Source organism: Rhinolophus sinicus, chromosome 11 (genome assembly GCF_057876585.1).
Source record: "Rhinolophus sinicus isolate RSI-liver-muscle chromosome 11, RSI-T2T, whole genome shotgun sequence".
Taxonomy (NCBI): Eukaryota; Metazoa; Chordata; class Mammalia; order Chiroptera; family Rhinolophidae; genus Rhinolophus; species Rhinolophus sinicus.
In genome coordinates this window covers 22,122,567-22,135,238 of record NC_142511.1, presented here as the reverse complement: position 1 = coordinate 22,135,238, position 12,672 = coordinate 22,122,567, and the positions used below count along the sequence as shown (strand labels likewise).

At 48.3% G+C, this 12,672-nt stretch overlaps 1 protein-coding gene across 2 annotated transcripts in view; it reads left to right on the top strand.

Moving 5' to 3' along the window:
* RASSF5 (Ras association domain family member 5) overlaps positions 1–8,502 on the top strand; it is a 69,993-nt gene extending 61,491 nt beyond the window's left edge. For both annotated transcript variants that reach the window (XM_019752477.3, XM_019752478.3), the window contains 4 exons: positions 2,507–2,617; positions 3,681–3,978; positions 4,491–4,606; positions 6,151–8,502. In XM_019752477.3, the coding sequence (XP_019608036.2) occupies positions 2,507–2,617; positions 3,681–3,978; positions 4,491–4,606; positions 6,151–6,303 (678 nt within the window). In that variant the 3' untranslated portion in view covers positions 6,304–8,502. The remainder of the gene's footprint in view (positions 1–2,506; positions 2,618–3,680; positions 3,979–4,490; positions 4,607–6,150) is intronic.
* Positions 8,503–12,672: the final 4,170 nt, after the last annotated feature.

The following is a 12,672-nucleotide window of genomic DNA, read 5'->3' as shown; positions in this document are numbered from 1 at the left end:
ACCTCAAGCAAATGGGATATGTCCTGGGGAGGGCTTCACCTTGGGTGGTCTTCGACGGAATCAAGGTCCAGTTCCAGAGACCTGAGTGGCCACCTAGGGAAAGGGTGGGCCCTACATCCTGGCAACTGCATCTCATTCCAGAAGTTAGAAGTTCCTCCTTGCCATCTTTGCAGGTGACGTGGTGCCCCTGAGGTCTCTGGGCCTGACACACTGATCCTATATGTCTTGGATGAGGATTTCACAGGTCACATAATTTATAGGCCTTGGTTTAGCAGCTGCTCATCTTAGTCTGGTTGCTTGGAATTTCAGTGATCATTAAGGTCGTGGTGGGCCAGCCCCTTCAGCAGAAGCACTGTCCTAGGGTGGACACATGGTGAATTGAGAAGAACATGGGCTGTAGACTTAGATGGACTTGGTTCTTGGCCCTACTTAGCCATTTACTAGCAGTGGGACCACAGGCATGTTTTTTAAACTCTCTGAGCCTCAGTTTTGTAATCTGTAAAATAGGAATAAGATATGTAGTATGTAAGACAAGGTATGTGAAAGTACCTAGCACAGTGCTGTTATCAGGATCCTGGAGGAAAAGTACAGAGGGGAGCAGACAGGCCAAGGGAAGATGCTGTGATGGAAAAGGGAGGTCGACTCACCATGCTGCGGGGTGGGAGGCCACACCAGTACTCTCTGGCAGCCACAGAATTTGACATTTTATTGCTTCTGTGGGATTAGAAAGTAGGAGGAGGAAGTGATGGCATACTGCTGAGTGTGACGTGTGTCCCACAGGCAGGTTTCCTGAAGGGAGGAAGGCCAGGGCAGGATCTGCTGTGGGTACCCTTTGTGTTCGACTGGGTGGTGTGTGATGGCAGGGTGGCTGTGAAATCCCCCACCCAAACCAGACACCCCTGGACAGTGTTGGATGGTGTTAGAGAGGCAGGCTAGGGAATACAGTCTCCCACCCCTCTGGGCCTCAGTTTTCTCTTTTGCTGAAAGAGAATCCTGACCCGCCCTGAGATCAGGCAAATTCTGTGTGGGTTTTGACCAACTAACCTATTTATCCCCCCAAACTGTGGCTCCTGCACTCCCATCCACACGCAGATAGCATCAAGACAAAACTGGGAAAGTGGGTAGCAATGAACTTGAGAGAAATCCAGAGGCTTGACCAAAGCACCGAGTTGCTTTGACCCCAGAATTCACCCCTGAACTCCTTCCACAGTGTGAAGGACATTGACCTCCATCTCCTCAGCTCTGTGTTTCCCTTACCTTTCCTGGGCGGGGGACAGGAGGGGGGCACCAGGAGAAGCGATGAGAAGAATAAATCATGATGTTATAGGAAGAACACAACAGAATACACCTGGAATTTCCTTTTAGTTCACACGCTGACTGTGGGCTTTAGGCAAGATACTGAACTTTTAGTCTCAGTTGTTTCACCTGTAAAATGGGGTAATAAACTCTATAGCACCGAGTTTTGGTTTGTGAGAATTAAATGAGATTAATATATGCCAAGTGCCTGCACAGAGAGGGTGTTAAGTTAACAGTGATTGTCCTTCTGCCCCAGTAAAGGAGGTTTATCACCTCAATTATCATAGAGGGCCACAGCCCCCTGCCTCCAGCACTTCATTCATTTGACAAATATATACTATTTACTTCTTATTATGACATGGGGCCTGAACTGATGTCCCTGTGCCCTTGGCCTCTGGGTCTGGGAGAATTACTGTCTTTCCCATCAGCACATGCTGGCACTATGTGTACTTCCTGTATTTCCAGCTCTCTATTGTTACTTCCAAGATGGACCATGGCTTGCATTTCTTTGCATCTGCCATAAGCATCCTAAAGCATCTTTTCCCTAGCAACCCTCCGTCAGCAAATGCAGCTGTGCTGATTCGCCAGGTTCATAGTCAGTGCCTGTATGCTGGGCACTTTCACACTGACCTCACAACAAACCTGAGGGGCAGGTATTGCTCCCATTTTACAGGTGAGGAGACTGAGGCTTAGAGAGACTGAAGTTACTTCCCCAGGTATGGCCAGCCCTGAGTCCATGCAATTCATTTTTTTAAAAAAAGACTCACTGGCTTGCCTTTAATTAGTTTTAACCCTTAAGCTTTTAAAAGTGGAATTAATCAGAGGGCAAGGGTGTAGAGGAGTAATTTTCCAACACTCCTCTTATAAACTCATATTTCAGATTCTTCTTTGGAGTAAACAGACTCTTCCCTGCTTACAAGGTCATTTCTGAGTTGCAAAAAATCTCTCCATGGTTTTTCCCTGTATTCCGCCATTCAGTCTTAGCTGCCACAGTCAGACAGACAGAAAGCACGAGGTCCCTTTTTTCTTGCCTCTGCAGTGGAAACCTTAGCAGCTCCAGGTCTGGCAAATAGATTTGTCCTGCAATTTGTTGTCACTGTGTGGGGCTGCTGCTCACTTCTCGGTCAGAGGCATTTGGGAGGGCATGCTCATTCCCCTTGGCATCCTGAGAACCATTGTACACCCACCTTCATTTCTGTGTCTGTTCCAGAATGTCTGTAAACCCGCAGAGGAGCCGAGGCGCCCGCCCACACTGCAGGAGATCAAGCAGAAGATTGCCAGCTACAACAGCCGGGAGAAAAACTGCCTGGGCATGAAGCTGGTGAGCAGGCCTGCCCACCCCGTCCTCCCCTCAGCCCCCCACCCCTACCTCCCATCACCCCATGCCCACCCCATGCCCACCCCACCCCCACCCCCGGCTCCACACCCTCTTCCTGTCTGGCTCCTCCGCTGTCCCTCTGGATTCTGGGGCTACCCCCTTGAGGTCCCCTTTCTTTGGGCCTCTGGAGGCCTCAGGGGTTGTAGAAGGCGGATAGCCTGGGCTGCCAGGGCTTCCTGTGCTTTAGGGAAACAGAATGGGCTTTAGAGGAACATACAGATTCAGTCTCTGGCTCTTCCCCTTTTCCCCTTGTGACTTTGAGAAAGTTTCTTAACTTCTCTGAGCCTCAATGTAAAATAGTGGTAAAATGCCCTTTTGTCAAAGTTCTCGTGAGAATTAAATGATATACAACGGCCAAGAGTCTGGCTTTGCTTGCCTCCAGGAAGCCCTGGACGGGCATTACCAGCTCCCCTTTCTACCCGTCTAGGTGGTTGCACAGGTACAGCCTGTGTCTGGGGGAAGCTTCCTTAGGTTGTGCAGAGCTCAGAGGGGCAGGCACCCACTTTGTACCAGGTTCAGAACGGCCCTCTTCAGTGGGGAAGAGAGGCGAAGGTAGTAGGACCCTGCCCCCTGCTGGTGGCTGGCAGCAACTGGCTCTTTGGGGCTTCAGCCAAATGAGGCGCCAGAAAATCCCGTCACAGATGGGCTGCTGGTTTCTGGAAAGAGGCCACTCCAGACCCTGCCTCTTAGAGTGGGAACTCACCTAAGGCAATCGGCGTCTGTCTGGTGATAGATTTGGGGTAGGCCGCCTGAGTCTTCCGGGAAGGACAGCCACAGTAGCCTGTGTCCTCTCTGGTAGCTAGATACTGTGGGCCTTCTCCTGGTCCAGTGGGGGGAAAGGTGTCTCTGCCCCTCAAGCACCCCCAGAAGGAACTCGGGGAGACAGGTGGGGTGGCACTGCCCTCACCTGTTAGAGAGGGCCCGCCCTCAGGGTGGCCTGAGTGGCAGATAGGATCGTGCAAAACAGACCCACCCTGCCCCCCATGTGACATCCCCCCACTGGCAGAGTGAAGACGGCACCTACACAGGTTTCATCAAAGTGCATTTGAAACTTCTGCGTCCTGTGACGGTGCCTGCCGGCATCCGGCCCCAGTCCATCTATGACGCCATCAAGGAAGTGAATCTGGCGGCCACCACGGACAAGCGGACGTCCTTCTACCTGCCGCTCGATGCCATCAAGCAGCTACACATCAGCAGCACCACCACCGTGAGTGAGGTCATCCAGGGGCTGCTCAAGAAGTTCATGGTCGTGGACAATCCACAGAAGTTTGCACTTTTCAAGCAGATACACAAGGACGGACAAGGTATGAGAACGCAAGCTCCCACCCAGAAACCACCTCCCCAATTTTGTGCCCCCTACTAACCCACCAGGCCTGGAGGGAGGAATGGCTCTCTCCGGGTACCACAGTGAGGCCATCCGTGTGGCATCAGCTCTGTGGAAGGGCACATCGCATTCTGTGCCAAGAGTTGGACATGGAGCTCGTGTCACTCACTGTGCCCCTCAGTCCATGTGACTTCAGGAAAACCACACCCTGGGCCCCCACTTCCTAATCTGTGGAATGGGAGAGAATCCTCCCCACCGCTCCTAATCTTTTGGGAGATGACGTGAATGGAAATGTGCTTCAAACTCTAAATAATCACCAAAGATAAAGGTTATTTCCCTTTTTATTCTTGTCAGGTTCATTCCCTTAGATTGAAAGGACAGCTACCTCCAGTTATAACCACCCCACCTCTGTATGTCCAGTCTGTGCCACCCATCCCGGGCCCTGCCCCCCTTTTCCCCAGACGAGCCCTCAGCCCCTCTCTTGGTTTGCAGTGCTCTTCCAGAAGCTCGCTGTTACTGACTGCCCCCTCTACCTGCGCTTACTCGCTGGGCCTGACACGAATGTGCTCAGCTTTGTGCTAAAGGAGAATGAGACTGGAGATGTGGAGGTAGGCCTGGGCCCCTTTGCTGGTGTGCAAACGCAGCCCTCTTGGCACAGTGGGTGGGTACAGGTGGGCACTACCCTCCCTGCCCCACATATGTGGGGCCATATGGCAGCAGGAAAACGACTTGAGAAAGTTGAGTTGGGTAAGTGCTGAGCCTGGGTTCTGTGTTTAATCCAGGATTGTCAGCACCCTGGGGTGGCAAGTCAGGGCCTGTGTCTGGCCAGGCCTGTGGAAAGAGATTTCATGTGCTTTATTTCTGAAAACTCAGAGTGGAGGGAGACCAAGAAACGCCTTGGGTTCAGCCCAGGTTGCTTTGCTCCAGGGCGGCCTGAGGCCCAGCAAGCGCCATCTCTGGGTTCCACTGGGCATGGGTAATTTTGAGCCATTTGTTTCTCCTTGTTTCTTAAAAACTGACTGCACACTCCCCAGGGGGAACTATCCAGGCTGCTGGTATAAACTGGGCTGAAACCAGCCAGGTGTTCCCCGTGGTCTGGGATACTTGAGAGGTGGAGCCATGTGACCAGGAACAGGGGAATGTTCGTCACACTGCTATCAGTGGAAGCCTAGGGTTTGGGGGAGCCCTCTTGGGGGAGTCACTGTGGAGATTTGGGGGACCTAGGCAGGTGGGGATCTGCACCCTCTCCCCACTTCAACCAGGCAGTTCTGCTTCCATCTGTTTCATATATTGGCGTCTGTGGAAGATTTTGTTTGGAAAAACTATTCCACTGAAAATGAACACTACTGGCTCAGTGGAAAGTTCACAGGCCTGGGAGTTTAGAGACCTGGGTCCTGGACCTAGTTCTGCGGCCACAGCTCTGCGACCGTGGTTACAGCGCCTTCCCTCTGTGGACTTCAGTTTTCTCATTTATGCCATGTGGGGATGACACCAGCTAAACCTTACTTCTCATTTGTGCTCAAAGAACTTAAGAGTCGAAACTCCTGGTGCCCAGGGACCTCAGCTCTGGTTCAGCCTGAGAGGGCAGTTCCCATCGAGCAGGTCTGGGCCAGCCAGGCTCTGCAGAGCTTTGCAGGTTACATTATCTCATGATCTCCTCTGCCAGCCAAGGAGGGTAGATACCCTCATTCCATGGGTGATGAGAAGGGTGGAGTGATGAGTTCAAAGTCACATGGTGGAGTCAGGCTGAGACCCAGGCTCCTGAGTGCAAGTCCAGCTCTCCTTCAAATCCTGAGGGTCTGCACTTTGGGAGCCTCTGATCACCCCGGCAGACAGATGGGACAGACCAGCAGGCTCCCTGGACGGTCATAGCATCTCTGTTAAGATCTCAGCTGCAAGAGAGAATATTTAACATTATCGATTCTCCCAATAAAAACATAGCTCATGGACTAGTACCTCTTGGTGATGAAATACCAGGATGTGAAATGTCATTGCTTGTATGACATGGAAAATGCAAGCTGTATTCACTGCACCTGTTTAGTCCATAGCAGACTGTGTGCAGCTGTGTGAAGATGGAGGCAGCAGGGCCCCTTGGGTGACTTCTAACCTGTCTCCTATTCTGTTTCTCCCCCACCTCCCTCTCGTCTCGCAGTGGGATGCCTTCTCCATCCCCGAGCTCCAGAACTTCCTAACAATCCTGGAAAAGGAGGAGCAAGACAAAATCCAACAAGTGCAGAAGAAATACAACAAGTTTAGGCAGAAACTGCAGGAGGCCTTAAGAGAGTCCCAGGGCAAACCCGGCTAACCGGCCCGGCTCCCTCTGCTCCCAGTGCCCGCGGATTTATTTGTATTATTAATTATTATTTTGCAACAGACATGTTTTCTCAGGACACCTCTGGCGGGTGCATTTGAGCCCGCCCAGCAGTCCCAGACGTGGCACAGGTGTGTGTGTGGGGCCGGGTCCTGCACACGCCGTGCAGCGCCCTTCAGCACACTGCCAGGGAGCAGCACTCGTGTGAAAGGACAGCCACTGTCCCCTCGCAGTCTGCAAGCCTTTCACAAACCAAATAGCTGCCTCTCTCGTCACCAGACTGGAACTGTTCACACCAGCCGGCAAAGAAAGAAAAAGGGGGTTAGAGATGTATGCTATTCCTCTGGCTTTTATGCTTCAATTTCCCTCTTGCTACCTGCAGTACCTTTATTTATGAGTCAAAAGTTGTAGCATATTCCTTTAGCAGGTCTGAGCTAAGCCCCCAAGAGCAGGATGGGGCTCATAAACAGATTGTCGCCTATGGGCCCCTGATGCTCAAGTCTGGAGCACCGGAGCTGAGGTTGGCTCAGAGATTTCCGGAAATGCTGCAGCCTGCCCTGATCCTGCTCTCATCTCCCAAGTGTGCACATAAACCCAAAGGCATATACACCTGCGTATGGGTGGTACTTAGCCACGTCTTTGTCACCAACTGTTTGTTTTTAAGTTACAACTTTGAATTTAATATTGCCGTCATCCTCATGTTTTCACTAAGGGGAAACCAACTCGTTACCATTTTAGAAGTCTCCTGCTGAGTACGGAAATCAGGCAGTCAGAGAAAGCCAAAAAGTATTGCCGAGAAATGTGTCCAAGTGGTCTTCAGCCTTCCCCCAGCTGGAGAACAGGGGAGGACCTGGCTGCCTTGGTTTCCCCTGGGCCTCCAGCACTGCCTCCTCCCACGGGCACTGTGGAATCTCCAGGTGCTGCCAGAGGAGCTGCCTTGATTACAGAGGGGGAACATCCAACTCAGTCAACTTGGAGTCCTTTGTGTTCCGAAGCACAGGCCAGCCGGGGCATTGCCCTCAGCGAGCGTGGGGCTGGCCCTCCCGCTGACCTCAGTGCCTTTTTGTTTCCAGAGAGACAGGAGCAGGGTGCACATGCTTAAAGCTCTGCCGCTGGTTTGCTCCTGACAGCAAGTGGACCATGGCAGGGTGGGAGACGAGGCCAGGAGAGCCCTCCCTCCCGGTGTGGGATGAGCTCACAGCCCTTCTTCCTATGAAGGTCCTGTGCTTTGAGTCCCGGAAATTATGTCAAACCACATTGACACGGCGGATCACATTCCCAACTCTACATTTGTACTGGATTTTTGTTTAGGTCCAAACTTAAAAGTAAACGAGCCAAACAACTCAAGCAAGTAGCCAGGATGCAAAGACAGTCCAGTGCAGAGGGAGGGCTTGTAACTGTCAAACAGGACCGATTTCCAACCCAGCCTCAGAGAGAACATTTCTTCGACGTCCTCCGCCTTCCCAAGTCCCTTTGGGTGGTTTCAAGCCCAAGCTTCTTTGTGTAGCCTCAGAAGGTCCCTCCCTGGCTGTTGCTGAGTCCACACTGCCCTGGATCCCAGAAAGAATGCTGATCCCCCGTCATAGAAACTGTGCAAGTCTTCAGAGCTGCAAAAGCAAGACAGGCGAGCAGCTTGAAAAGATTTTTGGAACCACAAAAACCCTGGTGACCTGCCATCTCATGCTCAGCCTTATCACTTCCCTCCCTAAAGACTCTCTTGCCTGCTGTATATTAAAGGGAGTGGGTAGAGAGTCCTGTTCCTTCATGCTGCATGTCCTTTACATGAATAGAAGGCACGGCTCCTGCTGCGACTGCTGTGAATGCTGCTGAGAACCTCCCGGGGATGGGGGTGGCTATTTTATTTTTGAGAAGAAAAAAAAAGTCATGTACATATATATCATTAAGGCAAATAGCTATATATAAAGAGATAGGGGTGTTTATGAAATAAGAAAATTATGAGAAAATTCAGACTTTATCTAAAGCACAGTTAGACCCAGGACCCAAGCTGAGGTCCGTGCCTCTGAAAACAGTATGGATCAAGTTCCCTCCAGAGGTGGGTATGACCGCTGGTAGTGCCTTCTGTCGTCGTGTCAGCCAGTGTGTAAGTGTTCATCTAAGGATATTTTCTCTTTAAACGTCTTTCTTATATGAGTTAAAAAAAAAAAAAGTAATAAAAGCTTGTTGCAAAAATGATTCAGACTGGTGACCTCGTCCTAGAACTTCACCCTCTCATGGAAGTTGGGAGCTGGGAGAGAGACTGGGAACCAAGAAAAGCGCATGCTTCTTGGCAGTCAGATTTTCTTTTGCCAGCAAAGAGAGGCATGAAGGCTACTGTTCAAATATTCTTGAGAAAACTCTACAAATGCATGGGCCAGAGGGTGCTGCCTCGGTGACTGGCTATTCTACATCCCCATGGAGCAGGAGAGGAAAGGGGGCCTATTACAGAAAGAGATACTGAGTTAGAAAAGAGGAGGGCTTTTGGGAGCTAAACGTGCTTAAACACCAGGACAGGCTACTGAGGTAAGCAAGGATTCTCCTATTTTTTCTTCTTTTTTTTTTCTTCCTATTTATTCTTTTCTATTATTATTATTCAAGTGTAGTTAACACACAATATTATATTGGTTTCAGGTGTACTACATAGTTATTCAACATGTATATACCTTATGAAGTGATCACCCCAATAAGTCTAGTGCTCTCTGTCACTGTACAAAGTTTTTACAATACTATTGTTGACTACTGTGTTTGTGCTGTAAATTACATCCCCACGGATTATTTATTTGATAACTGGAAGTTTGTACCTCTTGTTCCCCTTCACATTTTCATCTATCTCTCACGGGGAACCTTCCATTTGTTTTCTTTATCTATGAATCTGTTTCTGTTTGGTTTGTTCATTTACTTTGTTCTTTAGATTTCACATATAAGTGAAATATTATGTATTTGTCTTTCTCTGTCTGACTTATTTCACCTCTAGATCCATCCATGTTGTCACAAATGGTAAGATTTTATTCTTTTCTGAGGCCAAGTAATATTCAGTTGTATAAATGTACCACATATTCTTTATCTAATCATCCATTGATGGCCACTTAGATGGCTGCCATATCTTCACTATTGTAAATAACACTGCAATGAACACAGGGGTGCATATATCATTTCAAATTACTGTTTTGGATTTCTTCAGATAAATACCCACAAGTAGAATTATTGGGCCACAGGTAGTTCTATTTTTAATTTTTTGAGGAATCACCATACTGTTTTCCATAGTGGCTACACCAGTTTGCAATCCTACCAGCAGTGAACAAGAGTTCCCTTCTTCCATACCCTCGCTAACACTTGTTTGTTGATTTATTGATGATAGCCACCCTGACAGGAGTGAGGTGGTATCTCATTGTGGTTTTAATTTGCATTTCTCTGATGATTAATGATGTTGAGCAGCTTTTCATATGTCTATTGGCCATCCATATGTCCTCTTTGGAGAAATATCTGTTCAGTTCTCTACCCATTTTAAAAAAAGATTTTTAAATTTTTTTTTTTTTTTTTTTTAAAGATTTTATTGGGGAAGGGGAACAGGACTTTATTGGGAAACAGTGTGTACTTCCAGGACTTTTTTCCAAGTCAAGTTGTTGTCTTTTCAATCTTAGTTGTGGAGGATGCCGTTCAGCTTCAAGTTGTTGTCCTTTCAGTCTTAGTTGTGGAGGGTGCAGCTCAGCTCCAAGTCCAGTTGCCATTTCTAGTTGCAGGGGGTGCAGCCCACCATCCCTTGCGGGAGTCGAACCAGCAACCTTGTGGTTGAGAGGACACGCTCCAACCAACTGAGCCATTCGGGAGCTCAGTGGCAGCTCAGGTCAAGGTGCCGTGTTCAATCTTAGTTGCAGGGGTGCTGCCCACCATCCCTTTTGGGACTCGAGGAATTGAACTGGCAACCTTGTGGTTGAGAGCCCGCTGGCCCATGTGGGAATCGAACCGGCAGCCTTCAGAGTTAGGAGCATGGAGCTCTAACCGCCTGAGCCACCTGGTCGGCCCCAGATTTTTAAATTTATATACAGCTAACATACAATATTATATTCGTTTCAGGTATACATCATAGTTATTCAACAGTACCCACCTAGCTGTATGCAGTGTTATTACCACATTACTGATTATATTCCCTCTGCTAAAGAAGTGATCACCATGATAAATCCAGCAACCATCTGATACTACTACACTATCACAATAATTGATCTTTTCTCCCCTTTTTAAATTTTTCAATTAGAATTGATATTCACTATTATTTTATATTAGTTTCAAGTGTACAGCACAGTGGTTAGACATTTATATAATTTAGGAAATGATCCCCCTAACTAGGTCAATCTGGCACTATACAGTTTTTATCATATTATTGATTATATTCCCTATGCTTTACTTTACATCCCCATGACTATTTTGTAATTACCGATTTGTATTTCTTAATACCTTCACCTTTTTCACCCTGCCCCCAACCTCATTCCTATGCACCATACATGGTTATTACAATGTTATTGACTATATTCCTTATGCTGTACCCTACATCCCCATGACTACTGTGGAACAACCAACTTGTACTTCTTAATCCCTTCCCCTTTCACCCATCCTTAACCCCCCTCCCACCTTAAAGAAATCTCTCTAAGATTCCTTGTAATACTGGTTTGTGATGATGAACTCCTTTAGCTTTTTCTTGTCTGGGAAGCTCTTTATCTGTCCTTCAATTCTAAATGATAACTTTGCTGGGTAATCTTGGTTGTAGGTCCCTGCTTTTCATCACTTTGAATATTTCCTGCCAATCCATTCTGGCCTGCAAAGTTTCTGTTGAGAAATGAGGGGTCATTCTTACGAACACTCCCTTGTAGATAACTAACTGCTTTTTTCTTGCTGCTTTTAAGATTCTCTTTTTGTCTTTAACCTTTGGCATTTTAATTATGATGTGTCTCGGTGTTGGCCTCTTTGGGTTCATCTTGTTTGGGATTCTCTGCGTTTCCTGGGCTTGTATATCTATTGCCTTCACCAGGTCAGGGAAGTTTTCTGTCATTATTTCTTCAAATAGATTTTCAAATCCTTGCTTTCTCTCTTCTTCTGGCATCCCTATAATGCGAATATTGGTACACTTGATGTTGTCCCAGAGGAACCTTAAACCCTCCTCAGTTTTTTGGATTCTTTTTTCTTTTTGCTGCTCTGGTTGGGTGTTTTCTGCTACCTTATCTTCTATATTGTGGTTTGGATCCTCTGCTTTATATAATCTATTGTTGATTCCCTGTAATATAGTCTTCATTTTCATTATTGTATCCTTTATTTCTGACTGGTTCTTTTTCACGGTTTCCATCTCCATTGTCGTGCTTCCTATCTCTCTGTTGAAGTTCTCCCTGAGATCACTGAGCATTCTTATAACTAGTGTTTAGAACTCTGCATCTGATAAGTTGCTCATTTCCATTTGCTTAGTTCTTTTTCTGGAGTTTTGGTCTGTTCTTTTATTTCAGACATGTTTCTTTGTCTCCCCATTTTGGTTGCCTCCCTGTATTTGTTTCTATGTATTAGGTAGGGCTGCTCTGTCTTCTGGTCTTAATAGAGTGGCCTTAGTAGGTGTGCTGTGGTCTTCAGTGGTGCAGTCCTTCTGGTCACCTGAGCCACACGCTCCAGGTGTGTCCCTTGTGTGGGTTGTGTGTGCCCTCCTCTTGTAGTTGAGCCTCGGTTGATAATTGCACATCAATGAGAGGGACTGACCCTAGGGCTCACTGGTTGTGAGGACTGGCCTTGACCTACAGTGGAAGGGTTGTTGTGCAGGGACTGACCCTACAGAGCAGGATCTGCTTCAGCAGGACTCTGGTACCTGCCCAATCCACCCCTTGGCTGTGTCATACTTGGAGGAGGCTGGGTAATGCTCCAGCTCATTTCAAAGCTGGACACTGGGGGCGCCAGCCCCAGGACCACCTTGGAGGGGATCTGCTTTAGGTCAAGTTCAGCCACAGCCCATGCCCAACACAGGGCCACCTGGCAGGAGCCACAAAGAAATCTGCAGATGGCTGCCACCCATGCCATGCTTGGAAACACCTTGAGAGGCCAAGCCACAAACCAAGGCTGGCTGCCACTAGTGCCACACTTAGGGCTGCTCAGCCAGAGGTACAGGACACACTCAAGCCAAATGCTGCTTGTCTGGATTCCACAAAACTTTCAGTTACTCTAGGAAACTCTGCAGCTTAAGCCAAGGCAGGTGGTCTGCACAAAAAAGCCCCTGGAAGCAGCCTGGGTATGCCTGAAAGTTGGGCAGGGCTGGGTCTCCAATCGCCAGGGCGTGGCAAACAAATGACAGAGACTCAGATATGGCAGCTGCCTGCATCCACATGCAGGAAAGCCTCA